Raw genomic sequence first — 21,590 nt, forward strand, 5'->3', positions numbered from 1 at the left:
CTATCCACTGCGCCACCGCCTGGTCAGGCTATTTATTTTTTTACTTATCAAATATCACCCCTTTATTAGCTGCAACAAACATGATATGTCAGTCAAATTGGCATATGTTTTTCTAAATACCTCTTTGTTTCTGCACTCATATCATCACAGACTGGCACTAGCCCATGGACACACTTTGAACAGTGCTGCTCTTGGTTAAGACTCCTTTATAAAGCATCTCTCCGTGTTCACTGTAAGGCCAGCAGGACATGCTTGAAAATGTTGGGGTCAGAGAGAGGATTTCCCCCTCTTGCAATTTGTTCCAGGCCTAGTACCTGTTTAGGGCAGAGGTTTTTGGGCCCACCCACAAGCTGCAGACTCCATCTTCTCCTGCACTGGTGCAAAGGTCTCCTTCCCGTTAAACTTTTAAAAAGAAGAACCAGCACTCATTGCCTTTGCTTCTTCATCACATGCTGATACTGAATTCCCTGCAATAGGTCTTCCACCCCACTCCACTGAGATGACTCCCTCCAAGGCCATAAAGAATTTCCTTAATAGCCCTGGCCGGTTGGCTCAGTGGTAGAGTGTCGGCCTGGCGTGCAGGAGTCCCGGGTTTGATTCCCGGCCAGGGCACACAGGGGAAGCGCCCATCTGCTTCTCCACCCCTCCCCCTCTCCTTCCTCTCTGTCTCTCTCTCCCCCTCCTGCAGCCAGGGCTCCATTGGAGCAAAGTTGGCCCGGGCGCTGAGGATGGCTCTATGGCCTCTGCCTCAGGCGCTAGAATGGCTCTGGTTGCAACAGAGCAATGCCCCAGATGGGCAGAGCATTGCCCCCTGGTGGGCGTGCGGGTGGATCCCAGTCGGGCTCATGCGGGAGTCTGTCTGACTGCCTCCCCGTTTCCAACTTCAGAAAAATACAAAAAAAAAAAAAGAGAGAGAATTTCCTAATATTCCTCAGGCTTTTCCAGCCAAATGTGTGGTTTCATGGCACTGCTGCGTACACTGTCTTTGTTGTAAAGCTTTGGCTTCCATGGCCTCTCATGCTGGCCTACCCTCCCATTTCTCTGATCATTTCTGTTTTCTTGGCAGCTTTTTTTAAGCTGCTCTTTAGGTTCTGGTATTGCATCTTCTGGCCTCCCTTCTACCATTCTGCTGTTCCCCCCTCCCGGGAGACTCACCCACCTCAACACTGTCATTACTACAAAAGATAGTTATAACATATACACTAGAATAGCATCAGTGACTCTCCCTTTTCCAGCCCCCACCTTCTAGCTCCAGCTTCAGCATCCCTCCGTGCACCTAAACCCCAAAGGCTCTTCTCTGCCTGCATCCCACTTCTTTATGTTTAAATGCTAACTCCACAGTAAGAATGAACTGCTTTTTCCTCTGCCTTCTCCATACTGCATATGTATCTGTCAAGCTCTTTTGGTTGCAGGCTTCTGGCCCAAGATGGCAGCATAGGAAGACCCTGAAATCACCTCCTCCCAGGCACACATCGAATTTATACTTTCAGAGAGAGAACTTCCTGAAGAACTGAGAGTTACTTAAGAGCTTCTGCACAGCAAACATGGGAGACCACACAGAAACAGGTTTCCCTGGAGACTGCTCTAGCTTCCAGCTGAGTGACTTGCCCCCAGGAATCCCCTCAGCTCACACTGCCCTAGCTATAACTCCTTCTCGTGTGGCTTGGGGAGGGGGAGGAGGCTTGTCCCAGGGGCTTCCTGAAAACCAGACCCACTTCAGCTATAGCCCCAGCAGCTTGCCTCTGGGAATCCCACCAGCTCACACCTGATCCAGCTTTAGCTCCAAGCCCTGGTAAGCCTTGGCTTCCCCCATCCCTGGACTCTCTGTGGCCTATGCATACTCCAGTTGACCTGCCAAAGACACCTGGCACGCAGTTTACAGAGGAGTGGCTCCTATCCAAGGTCACTCTTTCAAGACCAGGAAAGGTTGCTGTTTTGCCTAATTCATAGCAACAGACACAGAGAGACAGCCAAAATGAGCAGACAGAAAAATACATTCCAAACGATAAAACCCCAGAAGAAAAAAACTAAGTGAAACAGAGACAAGCAATCTATCAGATAAAGAGTTCAAAACATTGGTTATAGGCCCTGGCCGGTTGGCTCAGTGGTAGAGCGTTGGCCTGGCGTGCAGAAGTCCCGGGTTCGATTCCCGGCCAGGGCACACAGGAGAAGCGCCCATCTGCTTCTCCACCCCTCCCCCTCTCCTTCCTCTCTGTCTCTCTCTTCCCCTCCCGCAGCGAGGCTCCATTGGAGCAAAGATGGCCCAGGCGCTGGAGATGGCTCCTTGGCCTCTGCCCCAGGCGCTGGAGTGGCTCTGGTTGCAACAGAGCGAGGCCCCGTAGGGGCAGAGCATCGCCCCCTGGTGGGCAGAGCGTCCCGCCCCTGGTGGGTGTGCCGGGTGGATCCTGGTCGGGCGCATGCGGGAGTCTGTCTGACTGTCTCTCCCCATTTCCAGCTTCAGAAAAATACAAAAAACAAACAAACAAACAAAACCATTGGTTATAAGGATGCTCAGTGAGCTCAGTAAGAATTTCAACAGAGAGATAGAAAACATAAAAAAAAGAACCAGTCAGAAATGAAGAATATATGAAATGGAATCAATAATTAAATGAGGCAGAGAATCCAATCAGCAATTTAGAAGACAAAGCAGAACACATCCAATTGGAACATCAAAAAAGTAAAAGGAATTACAAAAAATAAGAATAGTTTAAGGGACCTCTGGAACAACCTTAAGAGAAACAATATTTAAATCATAGGCGTCCCAGAAGGAGAAGAGAGAAAGAGGTAGAAAATCTATTTAAAGAAATAATGGACCTGACCAGGTGGTGACACAGTGGATAGAGTGTCGGACTGGGATGCGGAGGACCCAGGTTCGAGACCCGAGGTTGCCAGCTTGAGCGCGGGCTCATCTGGCTTGAGCAAAAAGCTCACCAGCTTGGACCCAAGGTTGCTGGCTCGAGCAAGGGGTTACTTGGTCTGCTGAAAGCCCACGGTCAAGGCACATATGAGAAAGCAATCAATGAACAACTAAGGTGTCGCAACGAGAAATTGATGATTGATGCTTCTCATCTCTCTCCATTCCTGTCTGTCCCTACCTATCCCTCTCTGACTCTCTCTCTCTCTCTCTCTCTCTCTCTCTCTCTCTCTGTCTTTGTAAAAAAAAAAAAAAAAAAGAAAAAGAAATAATGGACCTGACCAGGTGGTGGCACAGTGGATAGAGCGTCGGACTGGGATGCGGAGGACCCAGGTTCAAGACTCCAAGGTCACCAGCTTGAGCGCGGGCTCATCTGTTTTGAGCAAAGCTCACCAGCTTGGACCCCAGGTCGCTGGCTCGAGCAAGGGGTTACTCAGTCTGCTGAAGGCTCACGGTCAACGCACATATGAGAAAGCAATCAATGAACAACTAAGGTGTTGCAACGAAAAACTAATGATTGATGCTTCTCATCTCTCTCTGTTCCTGTCTGTCTGTCCCTATCTATCCCTCTCTCTGACTCTCTGTCTCTGTATAAATAAATAAATAAATAAATAAATAAATAAATAAATAAATAAATAAAATGCCTGGTCGGTGGTGGTGCAGTGGCTAGCACGTCGACCTGGAATGCTAAGGAACGCTAGGGTTGCTGGTTCGAAGCCCTAGGCTTGCCCAGTCAAGGCACATAGAACAAGCAGGTAATGAACAACTAAAGTGATAATGCAGCAACTATGAATTGATACTTTTGGCTCCCTCCCTTCCTCTCTCGATAAAATGAATAAATAAAATCTTTTAAAAAAGAAAAAGAAAGAATGGCTGATAATTTCTCCACCCTGGTGAAGAAAACAGACTTCCAGGTCCAGTAAGCACAGAGTCCCAAACAAGATGAACCCAAAGAGACCCACACCCAGACACCTCATAATTAAAATGCAAAAAGTGAAATCAACAAGGATTTTTTTTTTTACTTCAAAGTTGGAAACAAACAGAAACAGATAAATTAACTATATATTAAATGGGTAACAACCATATTAAGAAAATGGGAAAGGTATCCAAGTAACTTTTAGCTACAGTACATTCACTCCTCCCCATCTGAAGATAAAAAGACCAAAAGAAAACTTAAATTTGACTTAATATGTTAGTGGGTTTTTTAAAAAAGATTTTATTTATTGATTTAGAGGAAAGAGAGAGGGTGGGGAGGAGCAGGAAGCATCAACTCAGTAGTTGCTTCTCATATGTCCCTTGACTGGGCAAGCTCAGGGTTTTGAACTGGCAACATCAGCATCCCAGGCCAACGCTCCATCCACTGTGCCACCACAGGTCAGGCAGTAGGCTTTTTGTTAATAGTGCTGTGGGTGAAGTAATTCTGAAACAAGTTTATGTACACTGTAGAATTGAGCAAAGGAGTAAATATATGGATGTTGGAGGCAGGCTTTTCACAGGGAGAGAAAGAAGCTACAAATGTAAAATGGTGAAAGGCAAGAATGATATGAAATGGCTCTCTTCCCGTCTGTCCTCTGGTTTCTGTGATGACACCTCAGTGGCAGTGAGCACACTTAGCTTCCAGATCTTGGGTTCTAATATCACTCCCCACTAAAGAGTCAGGGGTCCTCAGCAAAATGGCTGAGTCTGGGGCTGGGAGAGTAAACCTGGACCGTCTCGTACCAGACGTAAGAATGTGCTCAGGGAACGGCAGGCACAGGAGCCAGCCTGAAGGAGCTCCCACTAGCCAAATCTGGGACCATCTGAGCATCCAAGTAAGTAATGATAGTGATGGATTATAACCCATTGAATCAAGTCAGAATCCATGGATCCATATTGACAGGTCAATAAGGGAGAAGAAAAGGCCTTAGAGTAAAATGTTAAATAATAAATGCAGAAGGAATGATAGACTTTTAAAATCACTCTCTGGCATTCATTATAGTAATTTCATTCGGGTAAGAACCATCAAGGATTATAAGGAACAAGATATTCACATAACTTCAAATAATCCCCCCACAGGTCAGTTACTTATTACAAAGGGGAAAATAGTAACCTGACAGTAGAGAAAGTTGGAGGACATGTCCAGGACTTGGTAATCAAAGCTGTCATCACCAATATGGGAACAGGTCACAGTCTCCTGCACCTGGCAGGATCAATGAGAAGAGCATAGCATCACTTCTGGGGTATTCCTGCCCTCTCTGCACAACCTGCAGCGAATGAAGTAGCAGAGGAAACCAAAGCGAGAGACATTCTATAAAATAACTGGCCCCATCTCTTCAGAATGTCAAAGTAGAGAGGACAGAGAAAGACTTAAGACTGAACTAGTTGAAGACAGGCTAACGAGACAACTAAAATGTCACCGGTGGTCTTGGACTGGCTCCAGGACCTGAATGAAATACCCATACTACAGAGGACACATAGGACAAGGGGTCAAATCTGTTCATGTCTGTGGGTTGGATAACTTTTTATCAATGTTAATTTCCTGATTTTGACACATTTGCATATGGTTATGTAAGAGAATGTCCTTGATTTACATTTTTTTAAAGTTTTTCAAAAAATATTTTGGTTGCGCCTGACCAGGCAGTGGTGCAGTGGATAGAGCGTTGGACTGGGATGCGGAAGGACCCAGGTTCGAGACCCCGGGGTTGCCAGCTTGAGCGTGGGCTCATCTGGCTTGAGCAAAGCTCACCAGCTTGGACCCAAGGTCGCTGACTCAAGCAAGGGGTTACTCGGTCTGCTGAAGGCCCACGGTCAAGGCACATATGAGAAAGTAATCAATGAACAACTAAGGTGTCGCAACGAAAAACTGATGGTTGATGCTTCTCATCTCTCTCCGTTCCTGTCTGTCTGTCCCTGTCTATCCCTCTCTCTGACTCTCTCTCTGTTCCTGTAAAAAATAAATAAAATAAAATAAAAATATTTTGGTTGCAAACACTAACTGGTTAGCCAAGCAGAATTTATTAAATGGGTGCAGAAGTATGCCATTGTGTCTGTTAGAGTCTGGCTGGAGAGAGGAAGGTACACACAAAAGAACGAAAGTAGTTGAGGACGTTAACAACAAGGGACTGGTCAGAGTTAAAGGGCCTTCCAGGGGACGGTGCAGTCCTCAGGGCCAGCAGCAGCACTGCTCACCGCCAGGCCTGAGGAATAAGGGAACAGTAACAGAAGGAGAGGGTCACCTGCTGGGAGTCTGAAGTAGAGGGAAGCTGCCAACCCAGAGCCCAGTAGGCAGGAAACCAGGAAAATGAAGACCTCAGACTCCCGGGATCTCCTGTCCTTGGATCTCTTGCCAGTCCCTCCCATCAGCTGAACCCATCAGGAATCCAGACTCTGCTTTGCGTTCCATCAGGGCCAGCCTCCCAGGACACAGAGCAGGATGAAGAAGGGTGGGGAGTGGAGAGAGAAGGGAGACACTCTTCAGCTCAGTCCTGGGATTGAAGGAATTGCTGCATAACCAAAAACCAGGTCTGAATTGTGCCAAGCACACAACCACCAAAGCCAAGGCCTGACAGATTCAGCCAGTAAACATAAAACAAGCGCCATTTGATTCAGACAGTTTATTGCTTACATAGACAGAAGGAAGATTAGCCAGAGGTGCCAGGTCCACGCGGTCCTTGTTGAATACACCAAAAAGGATAATGTGGAAATCAAGGGACTGATGACTGCAGCATGAGTCGTGGGGTCTCCCATTGATGAGGAGCCTGTTCTAAATGCAGCTAACCTGTCTCACAGTCTGCCGCTCTGGAAGGAGAAAGCCTCCCTCTTTATCAGAGAGCCTAGGAGCTGATGCCTTCTGACAGTCTTCCGTGGGACAAGGAGGTGGGTACACATGGCCTTGAGGTAGCAAGCCTCCCATCCTCTCCTGTTGCTGGAGGCTCACTCAGGCTGTCAGCCAAGCCTCTGCCCACGTGGCCTATGTGGATACATGCCAGGGGACCAGTGTGGAGCTCTTCCCCTTGGAAGGCTCTCGGTGGCTTTACAGACTTCAGCTACACAAGGCTGAGGGGCTCTCTAAAGCACCAAGTCTTACATGACTGGGTCCCAACCATTCTTTCTCTTCTAATTTTCAGACCCTTGGGAGGGAATTAAGCTGTCGCAGCCTTGGTCTGGGATGGACACCATTAGCTGTGGCCAGGGGCAGGCTCACCATGAACAGACACAGGCTCTGGGCCCTCCTTCACGTGCGTGGCAGCTTTCACAGATGGGCTGCGCCCCTGTCTGGCCCCTGCTCGCTTCTGCTTTAAAGTGGTGTCTTTTCCATCTCATTTAACGGAGAGGAAAGTCAGGAAAGGTCTTTAGGGACAGAGCAGTTAATGGAGTGGTTGATGTGAGACTAACCACAGACCAGTGGTCAGTGGGTGGAAGCAAGCTTTGTACAGTTCTGTACAGCAATTAATACTTGTAAATCATTTAAAGAGAAAAGAAATAATATTAAATTTATTGCCCTTAAAGTTATGTTAAGTTCACAATAATGAAAAATTATGGATGGGAATGTTTCCACCCTCAGTTGGAAGAATAAGCAACAAGCATGGTTAGGAGGGACCAGGGAAGCCCACGGCACCAAGGCCTAGTTTTGCTAGTTGAGAAGCGGGCTAATTATCTGTCAGTAAGCTAATAAACACACTCTGGCTGGTGGGGAAGGGACTGTGACCCTCTTCGCCTTATCACTTAATGTCTCGAAGGACACAGTAAAGATGTAACCTCTGCTTGCTCTACCCAGCAGAACCTCTCAAGTCCCCATGCCCACTTGGGAAGGCCTGTGGGCACCCCTACCGTTTGGTGGGCTGTGGAGGGGTGAGGTGGCTGGGCCCGCTGGGTGGGGGCAGCACCATGGGCAGTGAGTTGCTGCCCCTTTCATGCCAGCACGTGTCCAGGATGGGGTAGAGCTTGCCCTGGAAGTCAGCTTGGAATGTGTAGAGCGGCCGCAGGTCATCCTGGCGGTCAGCATCGAAGAAGGTGAGCTCTCCCTGCTCATAATGCAAATAGACTCCAATGCGGTGGGGGTGTCCAGCCACAGGCAGGGGCACCCTTGGGCAGCCAAACGCTTCATATACCCGGCCCTCCTTCAGGCCAATGAGCCACATGCCATGGTCTGGGGACTTGCTCAGCTTGCCCTTGCGATTGGCTGTGCCCTTGATGACCCCCAGGTGCCAATTGCTCTTGCTGCCCACCACTACCTCCCAGTAGTGGCGACCACAGGAGAAGCCCCGGGTGGTCAGGACACAAGTACTATAGTCAAAGCGCTCAGGCTGGCTGGCGCGCCGCTGGGCTAGGAGCCCACACTGCACCACTGTGTTGCCCTTGGAGAGCTCCAGGAGAGGGTGGGCTGTGGCAGGATCCAGCTTGAGTGACTCCGGGGCTAGGAAAGATTAGAGAAGACCTGTTTTCAAGCCACACAGAAGGCAGCAGACCCTGCCCCAAGGGAGGCTGCCTGAGGAGGAGGTGACTGGGAAGACAGCTGCCATGTGTGCCCCACAGCTATACTCCACAGGTGTTTGGAGAATCCATAACAACTGAAGTTGTTTCTTTCGATACCCTAGCAGCATATTCAAGGACAAACTCCTAAGTGACCTCTGCGAGCTGCCAGCTAATCAGTTTACACACAAAAAATGTGCAAACAACATTCATGGTTCAGAGAATATGTTTTTTTCTCTCCTTGTTTTTCTATGATATAAACCAGTGGTTTTCAACCACCAGTCCACCAGAAATTTAACATCAAGGTGGTTAACTCTTTTGTGGACAGGCACTGGCCCAGCAGACTGGAGGTTGAAAACCACTGATATAAACCCTGTTTTTATCTTTGTTGGATGAAATTGGTCTACTAATTGAGCTCTCTTATATGCCAGTAATGAAGGAGTTAATTAGATATCTTTGAGCATTTTTTAACAGAGTAACAGCTACATTTATTAAGCACTAAACTATATATACACACATACCCATTTATAAATATGCAGCCTAGCAAGGTGGGCATTAATACCCTCTCTATACAGATTAGAAAACAGAGGCTCAGAAATTTACAAATTGCCCTGGTTAGTAGGAGATGGAGCTGACCTTGAGCCGGCCCTTCTGTGCTCTCACCACAAGCCTATGCATGCCCCCCTTCTGGTTCTCTGTACCTTATACCAGCAGCCCTCAGGAACAAGGATGGGGTGAGGCCTCACCTGGCAGAACCTTGCGGAAGAGCCTTTTCCACACGGTCAGCTTGATGTCGGCTTGGTGGAGGCCTGGCTTGAAGGAGATGGGGCTGAACGTGCTTTCCAAAGGTCGGGCCTGCTGGTGCTCTGCTCTGAAGGCAACAATTGGCAGCGATGCTGAAGCAGCGTATTGTGTGCCCCACCCATGTGCAAGTCGTCAGACAATCCACAGCCCAGAACACTGCACTCACGATGCTATCATTTCCTCCCCTCCAGCCCCCTCTCAGGGGACCTCCCTCCTTCCTGGAAGGAGACATACTCTATAGCTGTGGTTCTCAAAGTACAGGTCCTAGACCAGCTGCAGCACTTGGAAGCTTATTAGAAATGCACATTTTCTTGGGTCTCACCCCAGACCTGCTGAATCAGAAACTGATTACTGGGGCGCAGTGATGAGCCCTCTGTTGATTCTGATGCACACTAATGTTTCAAGACTACTTCTTTGTACTTTGTGACCTTGGTACAGAGCCAATCAAATTCTCTGTCCGTTTAAATCAATGCTCCTAATCAACTTATCCCTGAGACGAAAGAAAATTTGAGAAAAGACGTCTCATAAACAGAGTCTGAGGAAAGCTGAAGGACCTACACAGACTGTTCACTTATTGAGACTAGAACATGGGTCCAATCCCTTTCCAGAAGCCAAAGTGCAGGAGCAAAGCTCCCATTCTGGTCATTGCCTACCTCTCCCAGTTTATTTCCTGTGTTACCCTGTGTCATACTTCGCAGCCCAGCAATACTGGACTCATAATACTCCCAAGTCCACATACTTTCACATTACTGTGCTTGCCTGGCAAACCCATGCTCTCTCTTCTCAGCTATGCCCCCCCATACACTGTCTTTGCTAATCGCCTCCCACAGTTACCTCCTCCTCTGTGTTATTTTTGTAGCTTCTGTCACCTTCTATTGTCCTAGGTACTCACAGTAGGTAACCACAGTTCACTGTCTGCAAAAGCCCTGAAGGCCGGGACATGGCTTCACCTGTTTCCCCTGGCCCCAGTACAGAGCCAGATGTGGGCAGCTGCTCCTGAGGCACAAGTGAAACTGAAGGGAGGAACTAGTAGAGAAGAGATGCCTGTGCCCACAACCACCAGACCCACGCTGAGAGCTCCCAGGTTATTTACCTAGAGACCATGGAGTGGTACTTCTGGAAGACAAGAGGGAGATAGGTTAGGGCCTTGGCAGAGGCTATGCAAAAGCCATTAGAAAGGGGAGGCTAGTGAGGCCCTGGGGGCCTCGGCATGGGGGACACTCCCTTGTCCACTTACGCCGATGAAGTCATGGTGATTCTTGTTACCAAACTGCTCCAGCATACACTTGGCTTGGACCAGCCGCTCCTGCGTGCCCTGGGCCTGCTCCAGCTGCATGTCCAGGGAGGCCACGAGGCCACGGGTGTGACCTTCCACCCCTTCCAGGCAGCGGGCCTTCTCCTCGTCCACCAGGTGGTGCAGCTCCTGGAACTCACGGCGGATCACCCAGCTGAAGACATCGGACTCGTTCTAGGACAGAGAGGGCCGGTCATGGCCGAAGCCACACTGGAGTGGTGAGGGCTGACCTCCATGTCTCCAGAGACCCGGCAGCTTGAGCCTTCCTCACTGGGCTGGTCCCGGTACCTGAGTCCCAGGGCTGAGTCCTGCCCAGGCATTTACACTGTGCTTGGAGGTCCCGTGGGGGACAATAGGAGTGAGCAACAGTGGTGGGCAGAGGCCGGGTCCCATTACAAGGCAGTAGCTCTGCTATCACCTGTTTCAACTATTAAATGTGCAAGTAAGATTTTGCTTTATCACAGGGTTCCACAACTGAAAAAAGTCTGAAAAGCGCCAGGAGGGCAGGCTTTGGAGTGAGATAACCAGGATTCCCGTATGACTGGAGTTCTGTCTTCACTATGCAAGGTGATGCTGCCTCCCTCTCAGGGCTGAGGGGGACTGACAGGGTAGTGTGCCCTGCCGTTTCACAATCACCTACAGGGCCTGGTCTCCATATCCTCCCAGCCCTAATGGGCCTCTCACTGAGCAAAGTAGGCAGCCAGGGGGCGCCTCAGGCCTTTCCGAGCCTGTGCTGTGAGGTACTCAGCAGGCACCACACAGACTGTCAAGGTCAAGCAGACACAGGAGGCAGGGGCTGGCGAGTCATGCCCATACTTTGGGCTGTTTACCTCTGGGACTTAGGTTCTGGGTTATCTCAGTCGCAAGGACATGGGGAACACAAGCCAACTTAGAGACAGTCCCGACAACTGGGTTGAATTCCCTGGAGAAGATTTGCACCTTCCCCACCCTGCCCTGGAATGCTTTGAGTTCTGGCTTTCTATGGCAGGCGTGGATTCCTGTAGAGGACAAATTAGAACCGGACTCTGTAGGAAAAGGAAGGGGGCTGGTCCCAGAGGAGGGGCAGAGGGAAAGGGCACTCACGACAATCCGGGTCTTGTTGTTCACCAGCTTGGCGATATGTTCATCCACCTTCTTCTGTTCCTGCTCCAGGTCAGAGATAAGAGCCGCAAGTTCCTCCTGCGGGCAGCGTGCCATGGTCCTGTGAGTGGCTGACCCCTTTACTGTCTTAACTTCTTGGGGCCAGCCCTGGGCCTCACATATCTAGGGAGCATCCCAATGGCCACTGGTGCTCTCGGTGGAACCAGGATAGGCACCAGAGCTACTCATGTGCCCTTGACCTCAAAATAGTTAAGATTATTCAAGAATATTCCACACTGATGGTAGGAACTGCCCAGGTAGAAGAGGAATCCCAAGTCATCCCTCTCCAAGAGATGGAGAAAGTGCTAAATGTTACAGCCACCTGGATGTCACCACACAACATCCAAGAGAGGTGATTGCCAGTCTGAAGCCAATATTCCTTGCATGGAACGCTGCCTGTAGGGTACCCACCAAGTGAACTCTTACTAGTCACCAGGAGGTCAAGAGTCATTACAAAAGTACTGTCCCCAAGTGAGGCCATGATGCCTGTGGTGGCCCAGGTTGCACCTGGTGAGTCTCCAAACTCTTTAAAGATCTGAATCCATCCACAGCAGTCTTGGACCCAGACTAGATTTGCCCCTTCCCAAGGATGAAGTAAACTCACTTCTCCTAGGCTGCCCTGGCCCCAAATTTGACCTATCCTTTGGGGTCCAAGCAGGACTACCGACCACCATCAGCCTGCACTATTTGACCGGGGCCCTGTGGTTTTATGCCCATGGAGTGTACCAATTCGGGTTTAGAAAGTTCCCAAGGAGAAGTCAGCTGCAAGAGCCTTTCAGGAAGGGACCTGGGTGAAGAATAAATGGACACAGAGTCCTTGCTCTGGATAAGGAGGCATCAGCTCTCACAGCAGCCCAACAAAGGGTGTAACCCTCATAAGGCGGAGATGGGACTAGTTCTTTCTCAGCAACTGAGCCACAGTGAGAGGAAACAGAATTATGAAAATAAATAAAGCATCTCAAGATCTCAATCAATAGGAGAAGACAGGAATGCATTACAGGGATCTGATCAACAAATGTAGTTTAGTCATATCACACAGAAGAATCTTGGGAATCCAAAAAGAACCACATCTGGAACCAGGACCAAGGGCCCCGGCTCCTTGCCAGAAATGATGAGCAAGTTCCCAGTGTCTCCTTCTCTCCTGAGCAGCTGTCTGCGAATAAAGTGTGGGCTCAATTTCATTGCCTTGCTGTTGGGCTTCCTCCTTTCACACTCCTCTAAAACTACCCTTGCCAAGGTAACCCATTCTTCAACCCTGTTCAAAAGCTGACAGGCTTTTCAACCCCCAGCAGACATTTCACACAACTGATCCTGTTCTTGATGAAACGCTCCGCTCCTCTGCATTCCAGGAGGCCACATTTAGCCAGTGTTCCTGCTCCCTCTGTTGACTCTTTCCATCCCCTTTTGGGGTTCTCACTCTACCCAAACTTTACACACTGGTACTCCTTGGGGCCCCATCAGTTTCTTCCCTTACCACTCTGCAGACTCCTACTCCCAATCTCTTATCCCTAGCCTCACTCTCCAATCTACCCCTTCGGCAGATGGATAGGAATATATCACAAATCAGCTTAAAAAACCTCCAGTGCCCACCCCTGTACAACCATAGTTCTCTGAATAAACTACAAATCTCAACACATGTCACACAGGTTTTTCCATGACCCAGCCCCTGCCTACCTCATTCTTCCTTTAGCTTAATATAAGGTCTACCGGAAAGTTCTGTCCGTTTTTGGAATAAAACAAAATACAAATTTTTCTTACCGTCAATAAACTTTATTAAATAATATATTTCCACACCAATCCTATCTTCCGAATATGGTCCGAAATGGTTTGCTGAGCTGAATTAAGCCTTTCTGCGATCTCCGATGTTGTCAGAAAAGGATCTTGTTCCAACATGGTCTTAACAACATCGTCATCGATCAAAGATGGTCGCCCAGAATGTGGCTTATCAGAAAGGTTGAAATCACCTGTTTCAAATTTTTCAAACCATCTTCTGCATGTCCTATCAGAAACTGTACCTTCACCAAACACTTTCAATAAATTTCTACATGCTTCTGTAGCATTTCTTCCTTGTTGAAATTCATATACAATACAGTGGAGTAAATGAACTTTATCAGTAGCCATGGGTACACTATCGCTTCACACATAAGACTAACGTGAATCAACTTTGTTTTAGTTAATTTGCTACATCAGTATGTATACATTAAATGATAAAAATAGAGAGGCACACATGCGCCAAATAAACATGTGCTTACATGTCGAAACTTGTTGTGATAGAAACGGACAGAACTTTCCGGTAGACCTTATAGAATGACTTATAAATCCTCAACTGTACCATGCTGTTTGTCTCCTGGTCTTTTGCACGTGCTGTCCTTATACTTGGATGACTTTCCCTTCCCTTCTTTTTCTATCAAATCCTCCTGGTGGTTTGAGTCTTGGCTTAGCAGTCTTTCTCCCTCCAGTAGAGCCTTCCCTGACCACCCAAGACCACGTAGCAGCCATGTTCCAGGTAATGTCACCCGGAGACTGTATTTAACTTTGACAGCAGCACCTGACACACAGGACTCTCTGTCACTCCCCCAGACTGTGAGCTCAGGGTAGGGAGATCCTCTTCCCCACTACTGTGCCATGGACACTCGCACAGATTCAGCTGTGGAGAGGAGGGGCTGGTGGATGACCTGGCCGGCCCTGTGCTCGTTATCTTACTTGTTTCCCAGGATTGAGCACAGAAATGCTGCCCAGAGCACTCAGCCAGGAGGCCCTGGGAACAACTTACAGAGGGCCCCTCCGTCTGCAGATCTTGTTTTTCCTTTTCCTGGCTCCTCACTTGTAATTTTGTCATTCTTAACCTTTATGCCCCCTTCCCCTCAAATACCAGGCCATTCCAAGGGCCCTTCCTGCCCTTTCTCTATCTGTTGTCAGTGGAAAGAAAACTGGCCTTGGTTTGAGTATTACCTCTGCCACTGACAAGCTGTGTCACCTGGGGTAAGACCCTTACCTTCTCTGAGCCTCAGTTTCCTCATTTGTAAAATACAATAACAACTCCACCCTTCATAAACCTTAGATCAGCATATTAACTAACCTAAAATGGTATCATTATTAGTATTATTACTTATCTTAAATTATGATCTCCTAGACTTGAGACCAAGATCCGGAAGGGCAGGAATCCATTGATTCCACAAATACATTTTGAATATTTACTATGCCAGGCAGGGCTCCAAGCACAAAAAAACCCCAAGGAACAAAATAAAGTTCCTGTCCTCATGTACCTGAGAGTGCAGTCCCAGAATCACTCCTCAAGAAACGCTGCAAAGAAAAATAAAGCGGGGGAAGGGCTAGCACGTGATGAGAGGCACTCTCCATCTCACATTCCACTGTAATCCCCAGCACCTGCTAAGAACTCAAAGTTCCCCGAGTTCCGCTCCAGGGCCGGAGAGAACTCAAGTCCTGTCCCAGGACCCTTCTGTGCTGGGTGATGGTGCCAGAGAGCGCAGGAGCTGGGCTGCGTAGGCCCCAGGGTAGCCTGGCTCCCCGCCCTCCAGCAGCCTGGCTACCCACCTTCATGCGGCTGTAGACGGTAGAGACAGGTGTGACCTGATGGTGCTGGTGGGAGCCCAGAAGGCCACAGAGGCCACAGATGAGCTCCTGGTCCTTTTCACAGAAGAGGCTGAGCGGGTCCCGATGGTGCGTGCAGATCTTAGGCTCCAGGTTCCCAGGGAGCCGCAGGGCATCGATCACTCGTGCCAGGGAGATGTTGGGTGGTGAGCTGCTGCCATCCACTTCCTGCCGGCACACAGGGCAACGCAGCTCCAGCTCGGAATCCAGGTGACAGGACAGGGACACTAAGCAGCCTTTGCAGTAGGAGTGGCCGCACTGCAGCATTAGGGGCTCTTTGAAGATCTCAAGGCAGATGGGGCACTGAAGGTGGTCCTCCAGCTCGGCCATGCTCACCCTCCAGGCCAACCACGGTGCAGGCTGTAACACAGGACGCCTTCCTGAGCCTGCTGCTGCCACTCCCTTTGCCCACATTCACATGGAAAGAACCTCTGGAAATAGAGGGCCTTACAGACAGCAGTCCTGGATTCCAGTCCTGACCCCCTATGACCTTGGGCCTCTTTCCCATCTTTTAAAAAAACGAGTTAAATGAAAAAAAAAAAGTTCACTTCGAGATACATGATTCTACATTTTAACTCAGATTTGTAGGTAAACTTGAAAGGGGTCATCTCTAATATCATTTGCAATGACACAGATAATGCAAACTCCAGCCTCAGCAGGCATCCTGACCTAGAACGGGGCAGCAAAAACAAGCAAAGTTTCTTCCTTCTAGATGAGTGTTCAAACTGGCAAGCAAGTGTTGGAATCACAGTCATAACAAAGATTCCTGAGTCACCACTTCACACATCTCCATGGAGACCCAGAAATCTACATTTACAATAGACACTGCCAGATTGTTCTAAAGCAGAGAGTTGTCTTAGAACAACATTGTTCTGAAAAGTCTGAGATTTAGGAGAGTTATAGCTTAATCTCCCACCCCGTTCTCCTTTGAGAACTGAGAAAGGAGAAGCACCGAGCTAGAATTAGGCAGCAGACCCAGGAAGCGCCCCACATGGAGCTATCTGGCTTCTTAGGGTCCAATGAACTTCCCTCTGGGGCCTCAAACCAGCATCACTGACCTGATGGGCTTGGCCTCTTCTCCCCAGGATGGAACAGCAGGAGCAGAGACCTGGGAACTGCAGCTGAATGCCTGCTCCACCACCTAATCTCTTCCCCTTTCCTCCTCCCATTTCCCAGCAACACCCCCATGTCCTCAAGGTCACCCAGAATCAAGTGGAAACCGGGCCACATCACGGGACTGGGGGTGGCAGCCTCTGCTGGGCCGGCTCTGATAACTGTAACATGTAGGTACTTGCTTTGGCCAGGCAAGGGGAAGGGGTGGAGTCCGACTGGGTACCCGTGCACACCTTACAAACCCCAAAAGGGAATGAACTTATGCTTTGACACAATCTTTCTGAATCTCTCTCTTTTTAAAAGTTAATTTTATTTACTTTGATTTTTAAAATTGGATTATATCTTCTAAAAAGTGCACAAATCTTAACCACATATTTAATGTACACGTTCTATATACACATTCTCAAGATCAAGATACAGAACATTTCTAATACGAGGAAGCCTCCCTCATGCTGTCCCCTAGTCAGGATCTGTAACAAGGAGAGCAAATCTCATGACTTATATTTTTGTAGATTAATGTGGTCTGGTTTTGAATTTCAAATGAATAGAATCACAGAGTATGTACTCTTTTGTGTCTAATTTCTTTATTCAATATGATCACATTAAGAACTTTTTATATGGCCTGACTTGTGGTGGCGCGGTAGATCGAGCATCGACCTGGAACACTGAGATCACCGGTTCAAAACCCTAAGCTTGCCTGGTCAAGGCATATATGGGAGTTGATGCTTCCTGCTCCTCCACCCCCTTCTCTCTCTCTCTCTTTCTCTCTATCCCTCTGTCTCTCTTCTCTAAAATGAATAAATAAAAATAATTTTTAAAAAATAACTTTTTATATGAAGTCTTTCAAAGGTTTAGAAATTCAGTGGCATTTTGCTTCACAGTTAACAATATACTACCTATGTTGAATATATAAGATACAGGCCATAAAATACTATCCATATCCCAGGAGTGTGGTGGGAAATTATTGATTGGAAAAGACAGGCTGGAGAGGCTCTCCAGGAATGTTAAGAAACAGGAGCTCTGGAGTTTTTGGTGGCAGGCTCTCAGGAAGGAGTGGCAGGTGCCATGTCCAGCCTCAAAGGTGGCAAGAAGCAGCCCAAGGAGATGGACAGGGAAGAGAAGGCATTCAAGCAAAAGCAAAAGGAGGAGCAGAACAAACTCAAGGAACTAAAAGTGAAGGTTGTAGGGAAAGGCCCCCTGGCCACAGATGGAATTAAGAAACCCAGCAACAAGTGAGCTCTTCCTGTGTTTGGGGCACTGGCAGAGAAAAAGAGTAGTTGAAAGAGCTTTTGCCACTCTTCTGAAATGCTTTTCTGTGAAGAGGATCAGTGGAGCCACTTGTAGCAGGACTGAGATGACAAAGGGAGGCTCACTACCTTGCTGTTAGGACATTTTCCAGCACATAAGCAGAAGGAACCGATCTGCTAATGCAGGCAAGAGTGGTGCAGGAGAGATGGGCGACCTAAAGTGCTAGAGTAGCCAAGAGTGCGGGACGGGACCCAGGATGTAATGCCAGTGGCCGAGGCCAGGTAGGTCCACACTGGAGCCAGGCAGATGGTGGAGACAGAAGGTGTTAGGGCCATTCTGCACCCGCTGCCCTGAGGGCATGCACCCATAGCCTTACCAAGACTCTGCACACGTGGTGCTGCCATGTGCTCATGCACTAATGGGGCAAAGTATAAGTGAGCAAGCCTAACACAGCTATTTTACCAACACAGGACTATCCTTCCTTTGCACCAAGAGGGCACAGGTGCAGCAGATTTTGTTGATTTGCTGATGGAAAAGTGAGGGACATCACCTTATTTTCTCAGGAACTAGGTAGTTTGATTCTAAAGTCCTGTCCTGGCTTCTTGAAAAAGCAAATGAGAGCCCTGGCCGGTTGGCTCAGTGGTAGAGCGTGGGCCTGGCGTGCAGGAGTCCCGGGCTGGATTCCGGGCCAGGGCACACAGGAGAGGCGCCCATCTGCTTCTCCACCCCTCACCCTCTCCTTCCTCTTTGTCTCTCTCTTCCCCTCCCGCAGCCAAGGCTCCATTGGAGCAAAGTTTGCCGGGCGCTGAGGATGTCTCTGTGGCCTCTGCCTCAGGTGCTAGAATGGCTCTGATTGCGGCAGAGCGATGCCCCAAGATGGGCAGAGCATCGCCCCCTGGTGGGCATGCCGGGTGGATCCCGGTCAGGCGCATGCAGGAGTCTGTCTGACTGCCTCCCCGTTTCCAGCTTCGGAAAAATACAAAAAAAAAAACAACCCAAAAAACAAATGAGAAAGAAGGACGGTGGAAATAACTCAAAAACTGGAGCCACTGGCTCACGGGTGCTCCAGGCACATGACCCACTGAGTGGCCCGCCCCCATCACGTGCCCCACAACGTGCTGCAACTTAACAGTCCCCAGCATGTGACCCATGGTGCTCTGCGCGCCCCAGTCACGTGCCCTGCCACGCCCTTCCTGGTCCCTGGCTGCTGTTGGAGAGAAGCCGTGATCTCCTCGTCGCGGCCTCTGAACAGAATGCCGAGGTCCAGAGCAAACAAACAGGTAGAAGGGGCGGCTGAACTGCAGCCTTCGGGAATTCCCTGGCGTCTCCCGCACAGGGAGGGTGGCCGGGCTTGTCCTTGTGGACATGGGAGGGAACGCGCGAGCTCCGGGAGGCAAGCGGGGCGCCGGAGTCGAGGTGCATCTGAGGGCTCCGGGTCTGTTCTGTTTCATTCCCCACAAGTCTCCATACGAGAAGTTAAGTAAGTGGATGATTGACATTTCGGGGGACCGGGGCGTGCTGAAGAACATCATCCGAGAGGGTGTCGGTGAGCTGGTGACGGAGGACGCTTCGGTGCTAGGTACGGCCGTGGCCCGGTGCCGTCTGTCCTCGGGAAGCTGGCGGGCCATGGGAGAGGACTGGCGAGGTTTCGTGGTTCTTTACTTTGGGGGGAGGAAAGGCTATGTTTAAAAAAATATATACAGTAGCATTTTTATCTGGTAGAATGTGCTTTGTTAGAGTTAAGATTTGAAGGGAAAGCGAGGGAACGCCATGTCCCCGTTGCATGATGGCGCTGTCAGTAAGAAACACTCTGAGGCCCAGTTTCTCAACCTCAGAGCCAAAGGGCAGGCATCCAAACGTTAAACAAAAAATTGTTGCTATCACCCAGGAAGTGGGGCAGTTGAAGGGCATCTGAGTCTATTTTTTTCTTTTGTATTTTTCTGAAGCTAGAAACGGGGAGACAGTCAGACAGACTCCCGCATGCGCCCGACCGGGATCCACCCGGCACGCCCACCATGGGGCGACGCTCTGCCCATCCTGGGCGTCGCCATGTTGCGACCAGAGCCACTCTAGCGCCTGGGGCAGAGGCCGAGGAGCCATCCCCAGCGCCCGGGCCATCTTTGCTCCCATGGAGCCTTGGCTGCGGGAGGGGAAGAGAGAGACAGAGAGGAAGGAGAGGGGGAGGGGTGGAGAAGCAGATGGACGCTTCTCCTGTGTGCACTGGCCGGGAATCGAACCCGGGACTTCTGTACGCCAGGCCGATGCTCTACCACTGAGCCAACCGGCCAGGGCCTATTTTTTTCATATGTGATAATTAAAGAGATGTAAAGTTACAGAAGGGAGGGTATTGGTCCATTTTTTCTGTTTGTTTCCTCTGCCCTAGTGAAATATTCTGGGTATCTGGCGAACATGGACAAGCCTTTCGATTCTAATTGCTCTAGGAAAACTCTTCGGCTCATGAAGCTTGGAAAGGGTAAGCTCATATTAGGAGCTGGGAAAGAAGGGGATTGTTCGGGAGAATCACTGAGGGACAATACCCTAGGACTGGAAAACTATCCAGGGCACAGACAGTTCTTTGAGTCAGTTTTTCTGAGGTTGGGTTTTGCTAAACCAGCCAGTTCTCTCCTGTGTTTTCCCTTGAGACTTAGGTATTTGGGAGATGTCATATCTGGCATCTTTTTTAATTTTCTATTTTTTTTCTAGTAAGAGGAGATGAGGCAGAGAGACAGACTCCCCCATGTTCCCTGACCGGGATCCACCCCGCAAGCCCACTAGGGGGCAGTGCTCTACCCATCTGGGGCCGTTGCTCCACTGCAACTGGAGCTTAGTGAGGCAAGGCCATAGAGCCATCCTCAGCACCTGAGGCCAGCTCACTCAAGCCAATGAAGCCATGGCTGCAGGAGGAGAAGAGAGAGAGAGAAGGGGGAGGGGTGCAGAAGCAGATGGTTGCTTCTCCTGTGTGCCCTGACTGGGAATCAAACCCAGGACTTCCACATGCTGGTCTGATGCTCTACCACTGAGCCAACCAGCCAGGGCCCTAGCTGACATCTTGACTTAACCATTGGGCATTGTGTGTTTGTTTGTTAAGTAAACATCTGTTGAATGCTTACTGCCCACAGTGCATGGTGTATTAGATTAGATGATTAGAACATCTCAGCCAATATGGTAGAGGAGATTGACCTGTTCAGACCCTAACCTGGTTGAATCCGATAAGTTCCTAGGAGATAGTAGCAGTGTTGTAGGCATACTTAATGAAGGCACTGTTAATTCCATCTGGGAAGATGAGGGAAGGCTTTATGAAAGAAAGGGCATTTGAAATGAGCCCTGAAGATTGACTAAAATTTCAATTAGGGCAGAAGTTGGGCATAGGGTAAGAATGAAGATATTGCAGGAGGAAAGAACTGTGTGAACAAAGATGTAGAGGCTAGAATACTGCAAAGCCTAGAGAAGTCAGAGTTGGAATCATGGAGTTGGTAGAAACAAGGCTAAAAAGTGAGTTGGGACCACAATGCAGAAGGCTTGGAATATCATGTGGAGAGATTTGGATGTAAAGAGGAAGAAATTGATAGCATTGAAATAGGTTACTGAGCAAGCTTCAACCAAGTTTTTGTCCCTTCTTCCAGATATTACACTTTGGGGCATGGAGCTGGGTCTTCTGACCATGCGGAGGGGAGAGCTGGCCAGGTTTCTGTTCAAACCGGCCTATGCTTATGGAACACTGGGCTGCCCGCCCTTGATCCCCCCAAACACCACAGTCTTGTTCGAGATTGAGCTACTTGACTTTCTGGATTCTGCTGAATCAGACAAGTTTTGTGCCCTATCAGCTGTAAGTTCTGGAGCACAAATGTCAGCACTTTATGGAGAGAGTGTTGGGTGTGTTTTTTGGTAATTATCATACACTACTGATGAGTCTCGGGCCAGGTTCCATCTCCGAGTTGCCTGTATGGTGGTGATGGTGGTGGTTTTCCCCCAGTTCCTAGTACTGTCTGTCTCATATTGACTCTTGTGTGTGGG

General features: G+C 49.1%; 2 protein-coding genes across 3 annotated transcripts in view; one reads left to right on the forward strand and one right to left on the reverse strand.

The window, feature by feature from the left end:
• Positions 1 to 6,534: 6,534 nt before the first annotated feature.
• TRIM50 (tripartite motif containing 50) lies at positions 6,535 to 16,393 on the reverse strand. Of its 2 annotated transcripts, none has more exons than XM_066382375.1 (7): positions 16,274 to 16,393; positions 15,159 to 15,575; positions 11,547 to 11,642; positions 10,407 to 10,637; positions 10,263 to 10,282; positions 9,112 to 9,236; positions 6,535 to 8,309 (listed from the first exon to the last, which is right to left on the reverse strand). In XM_066382375.1, exons 1-7 carry the CDS (start codon positions 16,382 to 16,384, stop codon positions 7,720 to 7,722), a joined length of 1,590 nt encoding a protein of 529 aa, XP_066238472.1. In that variant the 5' UTR covers positions 16,385 to 16,393; the 3' UTR covers positions 6,535 to 7,719. The 2 variants fall into 2 exon arrangements, with proteins under 2 accessions (XP_066238472.1, XP_066238471.1); XM_066382374.1 differs by having other exon boundaries at positions 10,263 to 10,285.
• A 2,548-nt stretch (positions 16,394 to 18,941) lies between these two features.
• Positions 18,942 to 21,590, forward strand: part of FKBP6 (FKBP prolyl isomerase family member 6 (inactive)) — a 36,631-nt gene continuing 33,982 nt past the window's right edge. Inside the window, exons 1-4 of the mRNA XM_066379954.1 lie at positions 18,942 to 18,992; positions 19,038 to 19,155; positions 19,960 to 20,049; positions 21,200 to 21,402. Coding sequence (XP_066236051.1) covers positions 18,942 to 18,992; positions 19,038 to 19,155; positions 19,960 to 20,049; positions 21,200 to 21,402 — 462 coding nt within the window. The remainder of the gene's footprint in view (positions 18,993 to 19,037; positions 19,156 to 19,959; positions 20,050 to 21,199; positions 21,403 to 21,590) is intronic.

The sequence above is a fragment of the Saccopteryx leptura genome, chromosome 4 (assembly GCF_036850995.1).
Source record: "Saccopteryx leptura isolate mSacLep1 chromosome 4, mSacLep1_pri_phased_curated, whole genome shotgun sequence".
Lineage (NCBI taxonomy): Eukaryota > Metazoa > Chordata > Mammalia > Chiroptera > Emballonuridae > Saccopteryx > Saccopteryx leptura.

Bases quoted from the DNA above. Each gene is read 5' to 3' on its own strand.
- TRIM50 (XM_066382374.1), bottom strand. From the start codon at position 16,384: ATGGGAGGAGGAAAGGGGAAGAGATTAGGTGGTGGAGCAGGCATTCAG. The intron at 15,576-16,273 runs GTCAGTGATGCT...CCTGTGTTACAG, and splicing joins GAAGAGGCCAAGCCCATCAG to CCTGCACCGTGGTTGGCCTG. The intron at 10,638-11,546 runs GTGAGTGCCCTT...TCTCTGTCCTAG, and splicing joins ACAACAAGACCCGGATTGTC to AACGAGTCCGATGTCTTCAG.